Raw genomic sequence first — 21298 nt, 5'->3', positions numbered from 1 at the left:
GTGACTCAGATGGATTACCATTGTTGGTGAACGTTATTCGCGTTGTATAAGCGATTTTGTATTTTGTATGTTGTTTTTCCAGATTTGAAAAGCAGAAACATCAACATATTGCTTACAGCCGATGGAAACGGGAATGTTGGACGTTGATTATTAAGTGTAGCATACAAACTTGGTACGACTTGAATTGGAACGGAAACGTTCTACAGTTGCTTTAAGGTTTGGAAATATGCAGCAAAAATACGTTAAGTTCAAGGTTAAATATGTATATGCATTAGAGAAGCCATTTTAAAAATGATGTTTTTACCAATTTAAATGTATTTTAAAAGAAAAAGTCTTGAAGATGCCCTATTAATATTGTCTCTAGCTAGGAATCTGATTTAAAATTATCGCTGTTTATTCTATTAAAATCTTTCAATCTTTTCATTGTGATTTTACTATGATTTTACTAACTACTATGGCGTTAGTAAGACTACTTCCTAAAAATTAATATTAAAGAATGTTTGAATCATAATGTTTTCGTAAGATTGTAATTGATGATGTATATTAATTACTTGTTAGTTCGGTAACATCAGAATTTTATCAGATTTTATTTAAAAAAATACTATTGACTAGGAAAACTGGCTCAGAATGATTGTTTATAGTAGTGGAAAATGGGATGTCTAACGAAAAACCAATATGAAACGTTACAGTTGTATACAAGACATGCTTGCATACAATGAGTTTAAAGGATGTAACGCACAGTGTCGTTATTCTGGTCATTACGACATTTGTTTTAATGCCAAAATTTTTCATTTCGTTCAATAATCGATAGTAAAATCATATCACATGTAACTAGATATTAAAGAATTTTTCATTTTAGAATTGAAATAGTAACAAAACGACTAAAATTTAACTAAAAATTAAAATACGTTGTTAACAACCCTAATATTGACAAAAACAAAATTATTTCTTTAAGAAATTTTAATTTGTAAAAACAACCTTAAGACATATCATCAAAATGATAAATGAAATGCATACGATAGTTATTTATAGGCAAAAAATAACTTAAAGTAATATATGATGGTTATAACTGATTGATGTTATTTTGCGGTATGGACGAATTTTATGAAATTATGGTTTAAAAAGGCTGCAGATTATAAACAACAATTCATTATTAATTAGTTATAAATGATTCAAAAACAGGTTCAAAGGTTCAAAAGAATCTAATTAAATTATTCAAGTCAAAATATGTTGCTGAAGTTATGAAGGATAAACATAACATATTTAATGATAAGAAAATTGTATTATAGGATGATGATGTATTTGTTTACAAAAACTAGGATAATTCAAAGCTCGTTCGTCTGTTCCATATTTACAGTAGTCATTTTCAAGCTCAAAGTACACATCAAATCTCAAATTAAATAAAAGCTAAATTAAGAAACATTAAAATTTGCCACTTTTCACATTATCAACCGAGCGTTGGAAGGGAAAGGAGCGATCAGCTTTAGCAGGTCCACCGAGAAATCGCTGTGTTGAAAAGTGCTACAATAAATTAAATACAAACCTCAACCCATTGTCCACATTATCGTCTTTCAATACGTACAATACTACATCTAGCTAGTTCGTTTTCATAGTTTCATTTTTAATTATGCCACATCAACGAGAAGACTCTTTAAACTGGCCGATGCACAAACGAGCAGACAATCTTGCAGACATCTACAAAGACACATACAAACACGCACACATAAACACAAAAGAATGGTGTATGCTTTCCATTCTGTTTCAGACCACTAGAAACCAATGAACAGGTTTTCTTTGGTTTTCCCTCCATCCCAATGTTGTACCGAGCGAATTATACGGCGTCTGTCTGTGTTTCTTCGGCCTTTCGGAGTTATCTTATAAGCGAGAGGATAACGGCAGCGGTCGGGTGAGTACAATGAAGAAAGAATGGAACAAGACGTACACGGCCTCCAAAGGGGATGATGGTTAGGCAGGAAATTGTCAACCAACCAAGCAACCAGGCCAGAGCACAGGACGACGAGGGTCACAAATGCGATGATGTAGAACATAATCCGTAAAACACTTCTGAGAAAAGGGCCGGCAGCAGCATCGTCGTCAACGGGTTGCAGACTTGGCCCGGTCCTTTGCTGCATCGATCTTCCTTTCGTGCAAGTGTGGTGGAAAATCGATGGCTTCTCCTTTTGGTAAGTTTCCAAGTCACCGGTTATCGTGTTAGCGTGCTCTTGGGAATTAGGGGCGCTTCCCTGGGCGGATAGGGATGGAAGGATGAGTTCCAGTATGACGTCGTTCTAGAAGGGAGACTGCAATGTTTTAGGCAACCCTGCTCGATGTCAATCGCAGCACGTGAGCGAAGATATTTGCACCTTGTGTGCAAATATAGTTTAATTTATTTCTTATTATTAATTAAATATCACCAAGTGCCAAATCGGCTGAAAAATGAAAAAAGTTAATATATAACATACTGTAATGTTTTAATGATACTGACATGATTATTAAGGTGGTTTGTAGCTTGTTTCAATAAATATAAATTAATAATATCAAATCGAATTACAAACAAATGGATAACTTCTTGTAAACAGCAGAACGCCGATACAAAATAAGATGGAGCATCAATGTTGCGTCTGCATAGGTTTTCCTCAAACCAAGCAAACACAAGACAGTTTCCTCCATTCCGAATCTCCATATTTGCTTTCTCGTTTTAACTTATAGCAGTGACGTTACCAAAGCAACGCTGACGATGGAAATCCGACCACGACTACCGACAATAACGATAACGTCGTCGTCGTCGTTGTCTGGCATGTCTTCCGAGGCGTTCGCTCTCCTTCTGCACCAACCGACACTACTGTGTCGTCCAGATCCTTGTTGCGGAACCAGTACCAGTTTTGCCAAGTTTTCGCCCGCTTCTAAAAAGGGAGGGGTCGGCAAATGAGTTTTTTCCTTTCTCGGTGAAGAGAGCCGTTGTCGTTTCTAAATCCTCACCCCAGCTCTCGGCACAAAAAGGGGACTGGCTTGGCAAAGTTCTGGCCGGAGCAAGACGCTCGCTCGGTAAAGAGCTGAATGGTTTGATGTGAGCCTGAGGTGTATCGTCGTCGTCGTCCTTCCTCTGTCTCAGGCAACATACACACCCCAAACTACCTCGTTTGCGGCACACACGCACACTCACTCACCACTATCTGAGCGCAGAGTGGTGTGCTCGATGGGAAGAGTTTTCCATAAGTCCCCCTTGCTTTTGCAGTGGAAAACTTCGATATGTGCAGTAGTTTTAGTGACGGGAAAACATAATAGATGTGGTGACCCGAACGAAATAGGAACCTTAAGGCACTTTTGGTTCACTCTCGGGATAGACAGGATGTGGGTGAAACGGGGGTGGCTGATTGTTCAGGAGAAAAGAAGAAGCTAAATGGGAGAAAGTTTTACAAAAGGAAAACTGAACCCAGGGTACGAGAAGTTTTGAGGTTGTGGATGTGTGCATGTGTGTGTGTGTGCTTACAAGGATAACCCGGGAGCCGGACCCGAGTCCTGGACCATTTTATTATGTCTTTTACTTTATGATGCTCAATATTTTGTAGTCATTTCATGGTATGGGATAGCTTCGTGAGACGCAACACTGACGGATGGACCTATTTCATTGCAGCAGAAGTGACCAACGATATGCCGTACCGACGTCGTCGAATGGTGGCAGTAAACACTTACCAATTATGTCCGATTTCTCTTGTCACTCAAACTTCAAACGACCAGGCGTTTTTTGCTAAGAGTCTATCTGGAAGCGAGTATCAAGTCTACTGTTGGGAGTGTGTTGTTGGTGGTTCTCCATTACATGGATCATTAGAAGTACGATGCTTACGGGGAAGAATGTTCCCCAATCGAGATGAGAAAGCTCCACTTCCTGTAGTTCAAGCGAGAGCTCTTTTGCTCTTTTTTTCGATTCGTTCCACTGTTTGGAAGCTCTCAGATCGTCCGTAACGGACAAAGTTCATTTCTTTTCATCGATGCTTACAGTTCATGTGTGGTTGATAGAATTCTTGCCACATTTTTACCTCCGACCTGTGTCTTCACCTTTCCCTTTGCGTCATTTCGTTCATTGCGTTTGAGCTGCGACTCGACCGTAGTCGGTTCTGTAACGTTCTTCCTGGTATTCGACTGGAGGACCATGTTCAAAGGCGGACGAACAAAAGCGTGCTAGATTAAAATGCATAAATTAAAATACCTTCCCAGTTTGCAGTCCGTGGGATTCCGTGTGGTGCGTTTGTGTGACCTCCCGAGCAACACCCCGTTGATGTGAGAGATGCCCAGCTAATGCTGAAGGTGGAATTTGCATGTTTCCTGTTACCGCACCGGGCCCGGGGTGTAATTGGAGCTTTTACTCTCAAGTGCATTGTACACCAAGAAGCTAAAAGAATAGTTAGGAGAGGGAAATGGAGGGTCCTACGATAGGGTTCCGATGGCGCCTTTGCAGTGCAGCGGTTCTCGGTTCACTTGTCTTCGAAATCTAATTAAAATTGCTGACCCGCTGCCGACTGCGCACTGAAGCACTTCGTTTAAAGGGAGTCAACCCTTGCACAGAGATCACTTCATTAGGAGCCTTTCTTTCAAATCAATCGACAAAAAGAGCAATCGAGGAATTACTGATTTAATTAAACCATTAGAAACTTTAATATTTGCCCTATCCGGCTCCAGAAGCGTCCGGGCGATTGCTGTTTGAATGTTTGAAGTGGAAAGGCGCAACATCCTTTCTGTAATTGCTTTACAGTTTTATTGCATTATTTGATTAGTTCTTTTAATGAGTGACGGTGTTTTTTTATTTGCAAAAAACGAAGATGACGCTAACAATTAATTCTTTTTTCCGAGTCGGCTTTCCGGGTTGGTTTTCTTGCAATTACAAAGTACAGCGCGACGTCGTCGAGATTAAAGATGATGAGCAATTGTGTTAGTAACTTTTCACAACGTAATTAACTGATGAGCCGATTCATCTTATTGTTAATCTAATCAGTCCATTTAGTAAATGAGCATTTACTCATTTTTCCACGTCTTTGAAAAAACGGAAGGAAATATTGATTCGTCGATGCTTCTATTTTGTTGGTGCTCGAATCTATTGATTTTTGGACACCAGCTACAATCGTCCATTCCATTCCTCGAAGGAGAAACAGTTACCCTGAACCTCCCGGTGGGATGAAGCTAAGAAAGAGAAAGGTGTAGCTCTTGGGTGATCCGCCACCACCACTGCCTTTTCGGTGCCTTTGGTTTCATGAAAAAAGGTGCAAAACAGGGCAAGGCAGAGGGAAAACTAAAAGAGATGATGGGGTATTGGCACAGGTTGGTGGGTTTTAAAATATAAAACACGACGAAAGTAAGTAGGCGTTGGGTGTTTGTGGCTTGGTTTAGGTTCGAGTCCGAGTGTGTTTTCTAAGAGTGTCTGCCCTTCATCAAAGATAACTCTAAAACTATGGAAAATTACTTTAACATCCTGAACCATCTCCCCCACCACCCCCGGAGAAACCAATCGATACGAAGCACGTGCGAGAAGGAAGGGCATGGTGTGCCTTCTAGGCAAACCCTATGATCGGCAGCAGGGGGATAGGGAAGCAAGTAGGGCTCCCTAGTGCTGTTGCTGTTTTTGATATGGAGCGAGGCAGGTTTGACGGGGTGTATCTGGGTGCCAAGCAAAGGGTACAGCAAGGGCTGCCACCCAGCTCCCCGAACCCGATCGATCCATTTGCGAGAAAATGCAAACGAAGCAGGAACCTATTTTCATTGGACGGAGTCCGTAGCCCGAAAGGAGAATTGGTCTATAAACTTTATAATAGTTATATCTACGGGCGTAAGTTTCTGAGCACCGAGATTTCTACCCCCGGCGAGAGCGCTGCTGGTACCGAGCCATGACCGGGTGGACTGGGAGGGATTAGGCATCAGGCATCGTGCAAGACGTGTCAGCCCATCTCGGTTGCCCCTGCTTGAACGAGCCAGAGAGAGAGAGAGAGAGAGAGAGAGAGAGAGAAAGAGAGAGCGAGCGAGAAGGAGAATGAAAACCCAAACCGAGCAAGGTGGATGGGATGGGTTTATATATATATTCTTCGATCCCGGAGCCTCCGGAGTCCGGACAGCTCGTCTCAGCTTTGCCTTGCCGATGAAGCCGCTACTGGGAGGCGAGTCTCTTAAGGACCGATACAAGGATTCTACGGCCAGACAAAGACAGGACACTTTATCTTTCGAGGAGGGCTGCTAGGAAGGTAGTGGACAGGCGATCATCCGGGGTAGCTGTAAAACGAAGCACGTGACGGTGGCCGGTTGGAGCCATCCAAGGACGGAACCCATCGGGACCGTACGTGGGAACAAAGCTGTTAGTGGCTCATAAATTGACTCCGTGGTGGAGAAACGATACGGTAAATTATTCATCGTTGGTGAATGTATATTTGCTAGAAAACTTATATTTATTCATTATATATACATTGAGCAAGTTTGCGTATTTTTCGATGTGCCCATGTGGAGCGGCAAGTTTTTACAGCGCACTGTCTTAAATCTTGAAAATGAAGACTTCCAAATGCCTCGGCTTTGAAGCGTTCATCAGATGCAGAAATGTCGGTACAATTTATTGCCAAAAAGCACCGAAAAAGAATCGTGCGAATGGCGTCATTGTCGGTGCGGTGGTGATGTGTGCTGCTTTTCACACTTGGCAACCTGCTCCAAAAACGACGTCCGTGAACGGAGCGGTGAAATTATGCCGCACCTTTCTTGCACCGCAGCTCCACGGCATACGCGGCGCGGGAAAGCGAGCTCGAGACGAAGAGATATGATCATAAAGAAAAATAATGGCCACTATTCCCAGAGTGTGTATTAAAGTATTCAACGACCTCGACCATTGCCACACGGCAAGTCCTGTATGGTGTTGGGTGGGGTTGCTGCTGCCGCTGGTCAACCGTCGCCTTTCCCGCTCATTCCGAGGGCTCCCGTTTTGCGAGCAACATTTTATGATTAAACATAAAAGTTGTGTGTGAACAAAAATTATGACATAACCGAGCGGCGATTAATGTTTAATATAGTTCTGCTGGGCGCATCCCGGGGGCCAGACCTCTGAGGAATGGAACGCGCGGGCCGAACGGTCTTGTGCGCGTTTGTTTTCCAACGCCAAGTAGCCATGTCTCGTGTGTGAGTTCTTACCGTGGTATCGGAGTGGCACGACGGTTTATTTTAGAGCATGGCATTCATTTCGCTTGCCCTAAAATTCTCATTCTGAAGAAGGGAAACTAGACAACCATTAAACTTGCTTGGCACGGGACCCAACCACACACAGAGCGCACATTAAAAGTAGCGAAAGGTGCCCATACACCCATATTCGCAGACGGTCCAATCGAGGATGGGGGATGGACTTCTTTCACATTTGGATTCGGCGCGTCCGTGGGCCTATTAACGGACTTGTAACACTAGCCAATTAGCCTGCCCCGACCCCGACCCGGTCGGTAGGTCAGGAGGGAACCGAACAACAAAAGCAATCGTAATGGCAGAAGTCAGGCCATGATTATCCACAAACGGGACACTTTGGCATAGATCCCGGTGTTTAACACAATCGCGGTGCGTTTGCTGAGGGGTGGGAAAAATTCGGGCGTAAAATGGCGGACCGTGCTGCAGTAGAGTCGGCTGTACGTGTGTATGCCATCCACCAACGGGACACGCTCATTGAGTGAGCTATTCACCCCGGAAACAAGGTTGTGTCCCGGGGTCGGACGAATCTTCGTTCGAATGTCGGCCGAAAAGCGGCGGGACGACCTTTGGACGCGCGCGCGACCCTATTCGATTGATGTTTTAGGCTTGATTAAGGGTGACGCGGTTGTAATAGAGAGGGTTGCTTTTTGTGCCGTTGGTGGCTTGGAAAAACTGGTTCTGTGCTTCGTTTGCGGAGTTTAGGTGACGCTGCAGCTGACATTGGCTGGCCGTATAATCCGGTGCAACCGGTTTTTGGGAAATGGCGAAATGGAGAAAAAGGATGTGTGTCAGCGTTTTTTTTAGTTAGTTTTGTAAGTGTAGCAAGATCCCTTCAACTACGTGATGGATTGAGTTTGTCGAGAAAACTGTTTCTAGCATCCAGTTTTAACAGATGCTTGCTTTTGTAAATAAATACATAGAATACAAGAAACCTCAAATGCATGTATTTTGTTTGTTTGCTTCAATATCTAAACTCAAACAAACATGAAGCTATTAACTTTGGTCAATATATTTGTATAACAAGCACAATGCAAGAGGACAATTACCGAACCCATTCCAAAGCTCCGATAAAGAACGGAGGCTTCTCTTTCCGGAGTCTAGATTTTGCACCAACCGTTAGATAACTAGCTGGCTAGTGGCTGGTGGTTTGCCCCAGACCGAATGGGCCCGTGACGACATGTCGATATGGCTCTACCGCCCTATCACACAATTTTCTATATACAACAACGAACCGATGCATTTACCTCCCATCCCATAGCCCGAGGAGGCCCGGGCCATGGGAAATGATAGTCATGGGGTATACCGGGCACAACTATCACATGCTGCATGAAGCTATAAAATTTTAAACTCCCAAAAGTTAATTATATATGCAAGATTATTATAAACTATAAAAGTATACAAAAGAGACTTGCTCTCTGGCACCAACGGTGATGCCGTTGCTGCTGGTGGTGCTGCCGTATGACAACGCTGCCACACGGCCAAGGGTTTTGTTAATAGAGATCGGAGCGGACACGCTGGTGTGGAGAGCTAGAGGTGGTAGAGCGGTGGCGAGTATGAAATAATTTGAAAGTTTATCTCGGTTGCCACTTTGGCATGTGTAGCGGACCGATAGCAAACGAACAAGATAGAAATCCCTGCATAAAAGATGAAGATGGCAGATGAAGGCTTGGCCAGTACCAGTAGATGGGGAGAGTAACGGGTGGCGAAGGCTTGCCCAACGGCAAAACGAAGGATGTGTGTTCCTGTCGATTGGATATATCCTGGTAGTGTACCGTCTCGAGCTTTTGCATTGCATTGGAATTTTCATCCTGTCGGAGCATTTGCACAGACACACACCGGCCATCGGGAACTAGTTTGTTCACAAACAAAATCAAGACTTTTCTGTTATTAGTTTTGAATGTTTAGTGTTTGTAACGCATCGGCTGTTGATAATCGGGAATGATACTGTGTGGGTATTACCATGCCTTACAGTTGTATTTTTAGCTATAGCTTCATGTGGCAACATTATTTAAAATTGTGTAATATTGTACACCAGCTAATGTGGATTGTATTTCTTTCCCTAAGGAACGAGTGAACGTCAGTTTGCAAACTTTCTTGTATATGATGTCTCATAAAATATAAATAAAAAAGGTTGATGAGATATCAAACGATAGAATATTAATATTATCTGAATGTATCGAATTTCTTCAGTTTTCTATTATGGAATTTTGTGTTTCGTCCTGAAAACTAAAACAAAATGTTTTGAATAAAAAAGTCAAAATAGTAGACCACTAAATAACACCCTTTACTAACTAGACTTGAGCCAAATTATATGCTGCCAAGGGCCAAGTGCTCACCGTGGACCGTAGTTTGGAGACCCCTAGCATTATGGGTTGCGTTTTTGATACATTTTACTATACTACGAACGTTAAAGATGTTAGAATGACAAAAAAAAGTGCAAAAAGAGCATAATCAGCTAAATTAGTTTTAATTAGTTGCGAAGTGTGTTGTTTTAGCATTTTTTGCCCCTAGAATCAAAGTGTACTTCTCATACAAATAGCTTTTTGCTCTGCAATGTTTTCGCATGACGAGTGAGTCATTGGAACGGGTTGAATTCGTTATGTGCGGGTTCACAGAATGTGAATTATGATAAAACTAGCTCAAATCAATCTTTTGCATTCGTTCGATGACTAAATGGTGCTTTTTTAGTCATATTTTATCAGCAATATTAATTTAATCACAATTATATTAGCGTTTACCTGTTGCGAGTTTAGAAAACTTGAGATACTATCTTAACTCCACAGCAAGATGAAAAGTTCTACCTTTAGCCTTTTAGATTTTAGATAGTTTCAGTTAAAGCTACTATTAAGATGAACAGGAGCCGCTTGGAGCGTAGATCTTTTTATATGACACCGAAGTGGTTCGATTCATATTGTAAACACAATGCTATTTTATTCGACAACATGGCAGTCGTTTACAGGTACCGTATGGATTTCAAGTGAAAATCTGGATTTTAGGAATACTGCAAGAATAATAAAGAAAAAATACATAATAATAGCATGAACATGTTGCGCCAGAGAAAAATAATAAAATAATTAAATTTCCCTGAATATTGCTGGTGTTATACGTTGTGTTCCAGCCAACAGTCTTTCTGCATGAACTATAACTCGCCACAAAGTGAACCAGATGTCACCAAAGAGAACATTCCATGTACCAACCCATTTGCGCAATAAAAACCTTATTGATTGAATCAATTACCATTAGTGAATTATTCATCGACTGATACGGGGCCGGGCTAGTTCATAACGATCAGAGCATTAACCGACAGGCGTCACCTGGCATCACACGGCAACCACATCACCTATGGAGAGGGATGCGACAACCATACGACCGGCACGAATTACAAGCCTGCGTCCTGCGCATGATTACAAAGTTGGCATCCACCCCGCGCACGAAGATGTGTGTTCTCGGGCGAAATCTTACCTAGATAGTCCGTAGCCCTGACTTCCTCCCCTGCTTGCCTTTCTATCGCCCCCGTCCCTCGTCCCTCGTTTCTCTTCAGCTTTGCCTGGACTGGTCGGGGCTCCAATGTCTTCGGCCGGTCGATAGTTTAATGAGATCTATAAAATTAAACCCAACCCTTTTCCAATCTTCTCGGAAACGACTTACATCGTCCGCCCGTGGTAGCGATGCTGGTACTCGTTGGTCCAAAACAAGCCAAAATAAAATGATCCCTGTTCTGACCCAGCTTCCAGTGGTTAGCAACGAATATTGGCAACCGGGGTTTCTCCGAGTGCGTTCATCTCAACCCTCACGCCGGGGTTGCCTTATCGGTCCATCTTCTACGGCGGGCAGGGTGGACGATGGGGGAGCGTATCAGTTCGGACCGACCTTTCGCTATGGGATGCGGGTGGGTGTACTCTATCTGTATGTATGTGTGTGTGTGTGTGTGTGTGTGTGTGTGTGTGTGTGTGTGTGTGTGTGTGTGTGTGTGTGTGTGTGGTGTGTGTGTGTGTGTGTGTGTGTGTGTGTGGTGTGTGTGTGTGTGTGTGTGTGTGTGTGTGTGTGTGTGTGTGTGTGTGTGTGTGTGTGTGTGTGTGTGTGTGTGTGTGTGTGTGTGTGTGTGTATGTGTGCGTTTTTTGCCATATCACACAGCCAAAGGAAAATGTTTCTTCTGATTAAAGATTATGTAAACTCCTCGTTCCCATCTCAAACGTTTCGACCTAGGGATGGAAGCGTTGGATAGGATTCGATTCGAGCAGCCACTGGGTGAGGAGAAGAGCATGATGAAAATCCTGAAATTGGCCCTCAACGCCGGGCTAACGGGCCCAACGTAACCTTATGCCACATAGCACCCGGCAACATTCAGCCACCGGAGATTTCCCTTCTTCTAGGTGCTGCTGCACTTTGCTCAGGTTTGGGTGAAATGGTATTGTTTTTATTGATGAAACGTTCACTGATTTCATATTTTCCCTAGCCATCCACCCGTCCATACAAACACACACACACACACACATGTACTTGGGACGAGTTTTTATGTATTATTTCCCATAACTTTTTTAATTAACTTGTCATCATTCTCGGTTAGTGCAGTGACGTGAAATTAGGAATAGTTTTCTACTGCTTGCTCTCACCCGGTCACTCGTGCTGTAGGACGTACGTATTTGGACGTTTCTTTAGGACGTAAAGTTGGCTCAACTCTTCGCCACCTAGCCCACCATGAACCGAGCTGTCAGAAAAAGTAGAAGAAAGATAAACCATTGCTGGAACCTATCAGATGCTGGGATTCTATGCTGGGTAGGGTCGCTGCGGAGACAGGTTTGATTTTGTGGGCCTATACTTCTATTCCATGTAATGGTTTAGATAGCAGTATGCTGTTGTTGATTTGGCACTAATTTCGGAGAAAAACTCTCTTTATCTTACAGCGATGGACGGTCGCTTTCGAACCCAGCTCAAAGAGTTTTATGTGAACTGGATCAAAATCGATCGATCCCAGCAAAGGCAGACACCCATTTTCTTGTTGTTCCGTAAAAGTAGGAGCCGTGCTACGCGGCATGACAAATCGTTTCTCGTTTCTCTATTTAGACACTGTGGCTATCAAATCCATTACCCTTACACACACGGAATATTGCAAGAATATGCTGACCTACTCTTCCAATCCTTCCGTTCGTTTGGCTAATCTTTAAACCATCGCCCACTGTACGACGCCTTAGTAAGGGATGTAAGCCAAAATCATCTTATATAGTGTGTAATGCGTGCGATTGCAGAATTAAATGCACACATGTAGCCATCCCTCGAAGGAGTGAAGCGTATGCTATATCTCACACAGCATACCATTTAGAGCATAGAAAATTCGCTCCCATAGACAGACAAACCAACTCAGCCATCGTATAAGATGGTTTGTTATTACCCTTCTGCATGTGTAGCTTCGGACAAGATGGGAGTCAAAGTGGTCGTACGGCTGACCAAATGGTTCTGATAGTGGTGGTGGTGGTTATGATGTTGGTTAAGAAGAAAGCATGCAAATCTAGGGACTTCTTTGATCCACCCTAAAAAGTAGTGCCTTTGCGTTGTGTTTGTACCGTGTTGGTGTATTCGTGCCATTCAACCCTCCTTTGCTTGAGGATTCATATTTTAAAGCATTTAGATGAGGAAAGAAGATACAAAACAGCCACACAGCTCTTCATCTTGCTGAGGATAGCGATGTTTTTATTCTTTTTTTATCCTTAGCAAATGGGATGGGTTCTTTGTATTTGAATGTGTTGGTGTTTTGTGTGGTGCTTTAAACTATGGATGATTAAATTACAGTTTAAATAAATAATATACGTCACAAACTCAATCAAATATATGAGCTGATGTCGATTTTGGGTAGAAAAGTATTCTTTCACTGCAATAAAAGTTGATTAGCGTAGCTCCGAGTAGCCCAAAATATTGAAGAAAGAACCATTATTCACTGTGGGATGCCCAAACCCTACTCCCTCTTCACCCGAAAACATCGAGCATATCTAATCAGCTAGCTATCAAAATATTCACTCCGTCCAAGCACATACTACCCACTGTTCCCATAGTGTCCGACAGTCCCGCTGGATGGAAAGTTTAAAGGGGGAGTGAGGGCGAAGGAAAAATCAACAACTTTACTTGTGCAATTTATAAAATTATTACTTTTGTGCGGAGACCGAGCTGGTTGGTTTGTGCCAACTTGTGCCAACTCAACAGCAGCAGCAGCAGCACCTCCACCATTACCAAGCAGCCCACAGCTCACCACAGTGGGATGGGTTTTCTGGTACGAAAAATTGCTCCTGGGAGAGTGTATGCTTGTGGTCGGTAAGCAATTTTGATGCTGCTGCTTCTATTGCTGAGCTGCTGAGTAAGCGGCAAAAGGAAGCCAACAGCTTTCCTAATCTAAATCTATTCAAGTGAAACCTAAGGAATATTTCGGCACAAAGGAAGAAGAAAACGAGTTTGATTGCTTTGGGCTGGGGTAGTAGTTTGATGAGTTTTTTTAATGTTAGTTTTACTTGATTCTCTCTCTCTCTCCCTTTCTCTCTTTCTCTCTCTCTCTCTCTCTCTCTCTCTCTCTTTATTTTTCTTGCTCGCTATCTTTTTCGCTTTATAGTTTCATAGCTTTCCTTGATATTTGGAATTCAGTTTTTGGAAACGGTTGAACGGTTGACTAAACCATTCTGCGTTCTCACGACGGACCCTTCTTTCGCCATCAAATGTGGTCCAGTCTCTTTCTGACCGTTAGTGGCACACTCGTAGAGAACCTGTTTTCCCAAGCCACAGTTCCTTCAGGATGCGTCCGATTCGTTTTGAGCTGGAAGACGATGCACGGACACAACGTTGCAAACAGAGATGCTGTGAAAAAAGTGGAAAACCCGGTTTTCTAGCATCTTGCATCCTTGAATTGCTGGTTATCTTTTCTACCAAAGAGGGGAAAGCTTTGGAAACGACATGTAACGGTTTCCATTTATTAAATGGACAACCGTTGGAATTTTGATTACGCTTTTCTTCCTCGGCTCCGACCAGAACGAGATTTAAACTCGGCTCGATGTGTGTCTGTGCAAAAAAGGTACACCACTCAACTTAAAGGAAACAATATTGACTGCTTTGTTTATTTCCCTATTATCAGTTTTACACATATTTGTAAATATTTCATTACTTTTCCTCAAAAAAAAAAAAAAAGTCCAAATGAATCAGCGGATAAAAATTTTCCTCTATAAATAACCAAGGTTCGGTTTCTCTGCAGTATTGTTGATGCAGGCTTGCATGCAAGGCTAGCTGGAGTTTGTAAAATGTTCACCACAACCATGCTCTCTGTGTTGCAGAGAAAAATGAAAAGATAGTTTTAAGAATTCATAGGCAGTCGGGCACTATCCGGTTTTTCCCAAGCCTTTTATTTAATAGCATTGTTTGACTACGCTTTTAACAAGAACGGTAGGGCCGGCACTACCCTTTTCCGAGGTGCCTTGTCTTGTGCAGGGGCAAATCCAGAAAAAGGAAGTGCTACCAAGACAGGCGACGTGTCGGAAAGCAGCAAAGTAGTTATCTCGTAGCACTTACTACTTCCTGGGTGTGTGTGTGTGTGTGTGTGTGTGTGTGTGTGTGTGTGTGTGTGTGTGTGTGTGTGTGTGTGTGTGTGTGTGTGTGTGTGTGCGTACAAGTGTGTGTGCGTACAAGTGTGTGTGTATGCTCGAGTGTGCTTCAGACCAAAGACCCAAAACTTTGCTAGAAACCACAACACCAACACCGTGAACAAAGACAAGTCGGCGAGCTTTCTATGGGCTGGCAATCGTTTGTCTTACCGACCTTTTCGGTCAGCCCGGCACACGGCTAAGCCGTTGCGCTGTGGATAACTTTTCCGGAATCTATTTTTCATGTGTTGCGCTGCATTGTTTCCGAATGATACATTTTACTGCTTTTCCGGAGGTTGCAAGAAAGTAGGGTGTTACATCGTTACGTTTATGCAAGTAGCAAAGTGTCGAATGATTGTTCTGTGCATTTTTGTCACAGTGTCTAGGTGTTATAATAAATGTTAATTTTAATATAGTAGTATAGTTTAATAGTAGACCTGTCGCTTTCAACACCACTAGATAAGATAATAGAGTAATGCGCTTGCTTTACTTCCTGCTTACTTATCAATGTCGTGTGGTACTTACAGCATGTGGCGGATTAACACGAGGCCCTAAGCGGTTACACGATGTAGCCCTTCTGAAGTGTTGAGAAGCAAATTTAATTGATAGCGAGGGTGGGTCTCTGTTGCGCGTCCCCTTAGTTTACGTACTGATTCATCCGCTCCTGCTTATAGTCGTTGTGAATGAGAGTTGAAAACCGAGAATGTTTGGTATAAAGCGAATATATTATTCAAAGTCTCCAAAACATAGAACATGTAATGAAAATTTTCAATAATTAGTATCATTATTTTCATCTATTTTCCGTATCGTTATATGCGAACATGCTGGCTATATATGCTTCATTTATTTTATTTATTCAGTACCATACAGCTGGATAATCAGTATTTGCTATGCGACAGTCCATTCTAGGTTTGAACTCATGACAGCCATGTTATGTAAGCTTTCGAGACTTATTCAGTACCATACAGCCGGATAATCATTATTTGATATGGGGCGACGGTGTTCGATTCGCTCGAGTTGACGACTGTACCATCGAACCGCTCCACATTTAGAACCAATTTTCCAGAAAAAGTATGGTCATTCTTTGAACGATGCTTTTGTATCGGCTGTGGGGTTTATTGATATTGTTATTAAAGGTCTGCCGTTAATCTAGTTGTGTTTAAACACATGCGTGCCCTGAAATTTAACTGAAATCAAGGTATTTACGGATAAAACGGATGTAACACTAAACTTCTTAATCAACATATTTGATGCGATTTCAGATTGAAGTATTTGCTGTCGGCAATTAGAGAACCTATTAGAGTTTAAACAACTGCTTTAAATATCGCAGAAGAGTCTTTCTTATGCACATCGAGATTCAGTTTGTATGTAGTTTATTTTTACGATAGTTTTAGTGTTGCCTGTCGCAGAGAAATAAACAAATCAATACAATATATTAAACATGTTATTTTGAAAACAGAAATTAACCTTGAAGCTTTAAATGTCTGATCGTTGCTGGTAGTATTGTATTTTTGAAAATACATTGAGGGAAAATACATTGGATGCATTAAGGCATTTGACCTATATAGTATCATTGCAAAAGTGATGCATTTTATTATGTCTTAATAATCAAACCAGATTTTATTTACCAGCGCAATTGATGTCTATCTTTAAGATGTACAATTATATGTTTAAATAGTTATGTTCAAATCTATCCCTCTTGTATTTGTAAACAGTCCGTCAACGCTTTTCAAAGTTATTGCAAACCGTACTTTGGTTAGTTTTACGCCTCTGTCAATCAATTACAATGGCAATTTTTCTTTTGTCGAAATATTAGCCCAAACCAGCTCAGTTGAAGCATTTTGATATCGTTCGACTGTACTTTTAACGGCTGGTAAAACAAAGAGACACACTCCATAAATACAATCATTTTGCTTGTTCGAAGTTACCTCGAAAGTAACCCATTTTTGACTGAATAAATAATGTTGTGACCTGCGTGAGTTTTCAGATATAAGTGAGATCCGACTTTTCATCCGACTACTACTACTTCTTCTATTACTGGTATACTACTAACACTGCTAATTTTACTACTACTACTATTATTACTATCCATACAATGCATTTTTTTCGAATAGAACTTAAAACTGGTTTTAATTTTATTCGAAAAAGTTCAAAACAATTTGTAAAAGAATATGTATGTATTGGACACGCAGTGTCGAGAAACACAATAAAACAGGACTCGAGTACTTGTATCATCTGTATCACCCCGCTCGAGAGGGCCACAAAAGGTCCGTTGAATTTACAAATATCAAATATCTTCTACGTTGCCATCTTGTACAATTTTGTTGGTCCACAATTTCATAATTCAAATGAACTTTCATGTTACGGCACCATTTTGAAAATAATTGAAAGAATAAAATTATCAAAACTATTTGTATGCTCTAGCAGGAATATTACAATATTCAATGCATATGTTGTGTTCGAAAACTATGTTGACAGCCTTTTAGTAAGAACGGACTTTTTACCCGTGTGATAGTAATGTGATTCGAACGCTTGTTGTGGGTTAAATAACAGTTGTAATACTTAACCGGGGGCGGTCCCGTGGTACATTCGTCAACTCGAACGACTCAATAACATGCCCGTCATGGGTTCAAGCCCGGAATGGACCGTGCCCCCGTAGTAAGGACTGACTATCTAGCTACGTGATATTGAATTAAGTCTTGAAAGCCTGTATAGGCCGGCATGTCCCACGTAGGACGTTACACCAAATAGAAGAAGAAGAAGAAGAAGAAGAATACTTAACCCTATTCAATGCAATTTGATAATCAGAAGCAGGCTTAATCAAACGGTTTACCTTTAAATATATCGCATCGAACGATATGCTGTTAAGACTCACTGGCGCTCCCAGACCGTCTATCTTTCGCTGGATCAAACCATCCAGAACTGTTCACGTTCCAACGTACCACACTGTCAGCACGTGTTTTCAGTTTGTTATGTTTATCAGCCAAAGTAACCTTTGTAGCATCGTACGTTAAATGGGGGCTCGTTCATCGCGTGTTGTTACGAATTTTTCTTTTCCTCCACCTTATATCGATGTGTGCTCTCTCTCTCTCTCTCTCTCTCTCTCTCTCTCTCTCTCTCTCTCTCTCTCTCTCTCTTACCCTTTGATGGTTGCACAATATTTTTGGCACTCATTACATTACTACAAACATCGACGCGACTATGCAATGCCGACTATCTTGCATGCCCAACATGGAGACCACCTGATGCTCTACCGCGATAGGAAGTTCTGCTTCGTCTATCAGCAAATGTACATCGTGACTCGTAACAACACCTGAGCGATGACACTTGAAAATGAAAGTTTGCCGATACAACCGAACGAAACCTCCCTGCACTGACGCTTCTATTTCAGTCCAAGACAGTCCAAAACATTTTCAAAGTCTCATGGATGTCAAAGGTGGGAAGGGTGGGGCGTGCTGCTGGCAAATGGTTGCTGCTGTTCCGGGCGCTAATGGCCTAACGGTATTGACGCGGGTAGGAGGCAATCCGACAGCCGAACACACCCAATGAGTACGACGCGTTGATAATGGAGGATAACGCGGCAGAAGCAAGAGCGAATGCGCGAACGGGAGTGACGAAAAAGAAACGAAAACGGTACACAAAAATACGATACATTCCAGAACAGGTTTGATATAAAAACGGGCGCGGGCTATAGCGGACGCATGAGAGAATTGCTCAGGTCAGTAGGTGTCGCTGGCCAACGGGAGCAGTCACGCGAGCTCGCAGTTCAATCGACATTATGGGACGTGTAGCGATCGTTTCCTTGATGGTAATACTGGCGGCAGTGATCAGTTCGATCACCAGCTACCAGGTGAAACCGGCCAACTACGCCAAACTGATCGAGAAACAGAAAAAGTTTGATGGTAAGTTATTGCGCAAAGAGTTTGTTTGAGGAGTGTGATTCGATAGAGTTTCATTAGCACGGGGTAGTTTATATGCGTTTCGTTTCGTTTCGGTTCGGCCGGCTGAGCAGAGGCATTCGAGAAGGAGTTCTACGTGGAGCACACGAAATATGTTGAAACGGGCGAGCAGTCCGAGCGACTACAGGAGATGTTTGAGCATATACGCCAGAAGCCCGACATGTTCCGCATGGAGATGGACAACCATCCGCTGCCGTACCTGACGGCAGAGTGTACGGCGTGTCGTGCCCTGGTCACTACCTATCTCACCTACCGCCGTGTGCTCGGTTGGGATCGGGATCGTATTGCGCTGCAGGCAGCTTCCACCTGTGAAACGCTCAACATTCTTACACCACCAAATTGCTTGAAGATCGTGAACAAAAACATCGACATTCTGCTGTACATTATCGACAACCGGCCGTCCCTTACCGCGCAGACCATCTGTGGCATCATCTTCCAGTCCGGTACGTGCGTGTTGGAGGATCCGGCCTTCCTGAACTGGTCGATCAATGTGCAATCGGGCGGTCGTCCAATTACCGCGTCAAAAACCTCGCCGAATCGCGGGGCCAGCGACCTGAAGATCATCCACATCACGGACGTGCACTACGATCCACACTATCGCACCGGGTATAATGCTGTGTGCGGTGAGCCGTGCTGCTGTCGCGAAGGCCAAGGCATACCGGCCAACCCAGCCGACGGGGCCGGCGAGTGGGGTGACTACCGAGACTGTGACTCTCCTTGGAAAGCGGTAGAGGATGCAGTGCGAGCTGCCGCCCGGCAGCATCCGGACGCGGCTTACATCTACTATACTGGGGACATTATCGACCACGGTGTATGGGAGACGACCGTGGCAGGCAACATCGTTTCGATGACCCGTACGTACCAGTTGTTCCGCGATGTGTTTGGCAGCAAACCCGTCTACAACGTGCTCGGCAATCATGAGAACAATCCGACAAACGTGTTCGCCCCAAGCTACATCACGCAGTCGGAGTTCTCCGCCAAATGGTTGTACGACTTTTCGGCTGATCAGTGGTCCACCTGGTTGCCAACGGCATCCCAGCAAACGATCCGGCAGGGAGGCTTCTACACGGTGCTGGTCCGGCCTGGCTTCCGTATCATTGGTATGAACAACAACGATGCGTACACGTTCAACTGGTGGATTCTGTACGATCCGGCGTATCTGCAGGCCCAGCTCCAATGGGTGCACGATACGCTGCTGCAGGCTGAGGCGGCCGGCGAGAAGGTTCACATCCTGGCCCACATTCCCATCGGTGCTGGAACGAGCTATCGCACTTGGGCCCGTCAGTATCGACGCATTCTGGACCGCTTCTGGGACGTCATTACTGCGCACTTCCACGGCCATACGCATGCGGACGAATTCAATGTGTTCTACTCGCTTGCAAACCCGCAGCACGCCATCAGCGCAGGATTCAATGGTGGCGGTACTGTACCGTTTAGCAACTACAATCCCAACTACGTTGTGTACTACGTCAATCCACAAACATACGTAAGTGTCATCACTGGTATATAAAATGGCTTACAATAGGGCATTCAAACTTCAAACATTAAGACATATATTTTCTTTTTTACTTTTTTCTCTTCAAGGATGTGACGGACTTTGAGTCGTGGTACTTTAGCCTGACGGAAGCGAACCAGAACCCGAACCGGAACCCCATCTGGATGCAGCTGTACTCGTTCAGCAGAGACTTCCAACTATCGAACGTGAGTCCAGCATCGCTCGACGGGCTCGTCCGCCGGTTTGCTTCCAATCCAGCCGAGTTGCGCCGCTACTGGGAGTTCAAGGTGAAGCGAGGAGATCCGTTCATAGCCGCTGGGTGTGATGGCGACTGTCTGCTGAACCATCTCTGCCAGATCGTCACCAACGAGGCAAACGATGACACCAAGTGTAACGCACTCGCTGCTATTTTCCGCAATCTGGACGACGAACTGTTTAACGAGGAAAAGTAATTGGATTCGATTGATGTTTTACAATGTTTTCCCTTAAAGTGGAAGTGTAATAATATTAACCGAAAAAATATAAAGACTGCATTTGCTAATAATGGTTTATATCTCTGTTTTTGACCTAAAGAATTTATGTCATACTATTCGTTCAAGTTTACAGTACTATGTTGTAATATGTATTTTTATACTTCACTGACGGATTCCACGTTCTATGGGTCTTTGCGATTTGTGATCGTCCAAATTTAACAGAAATTTCCCTTACTGATAGCGTTGAAGGTAAAGTGCCCTTCTTTGGGAAGGAGGAACACTGGATTGAAACACGTAAATCACATTTTACTGTATGTACGACTATGTTGTTATATTTCCAAAATTATTAGATTTGATAGTTTCCTAGTTCACCCCAGTTTCTAGATGAAAAACTGAGAGAATTTGATAATTGTCGGACCAACTCGAACGACTCAATAACATGCCCGTCATGGGTTCAAGCCTAGAATGGACCGTCCTCCCGTAACAAGGATTGACTATCCGGCTGCGTGGTAATGAATTAAGTCTCTAAAGCCTGTATAAGCCGGCATGTCCGCGTAGGA

General features: G+C 43.1%; 1 protein-coding gene across 1 annotated transcript; it reads left to right on the top strand.

The window, feature by feature from the left end:
* The first annotated feature begins 18503 nt into the window (after nt 1–18503).
* Nucleotides 18504–20816, top strand: LOC121589689 (sphingomyelin phosphodiesterase-like). Its single transcript, XM_041908779.1, has 3 exons — nt 18504–18713; nt 18824–20256; nt 20355–20816. The coding sequence occupies exons 1-3, from the start codon at nt 18590–18592 to the stop codon at nt 20715–20717; spliced, it is 1920 nt and encodes a 639-aa protein (XP_041764713.1). The 5' UTR covers nt 18504–18589; the 3' UTR covers nt 20718–20816.
* Nucleotides 20817–21298: the final 482 nt, after the last annotated feature.

This window comes from Anopheles merus, chromosome 2R (genome assembly GCF_017562075.2).
Source record: "Anopheles merus strain MAF chromosome 2R, AmerM5.1, whole genome shotgun sequence".
Lineage (NCBI taxonomy): Eukaryota > Metazoa > Arthropoda > Insecta > Diptera > Culicidae > Anopheles > Anopheles merus.
The sequence above is the reverse complement of the archived record's forward strand: the minus strand, read 5'-3'. Positions and strand labels throughout refer to the sequence as shown.

Excerpts from the sequence above, each read along its gene's own strand:
- LOC121589689 (XM_041908779.1), top strand. The coding sequence starts at position 18,590 with ATGGGACGTGTAGCGATCGTTTCCTTGATGGTAATACTGGCGGCAGTG. Across the intron at positions 18,714-18,823 it reads GAAACAGAAAAAGTTTGATG|AGGCATTCGAGAAGGAGTTC; the intron begins GTAAGTTATTGC and ends CCGGCTGAGCAG. Across the intron at positions 20,257-20,354 it reads ACGTCAATCCACAAACATAC|GATGTGACGGACTTTGAGTC; the intron begins GTAAGTGTCATC and ends TTTCTCTTCAAG.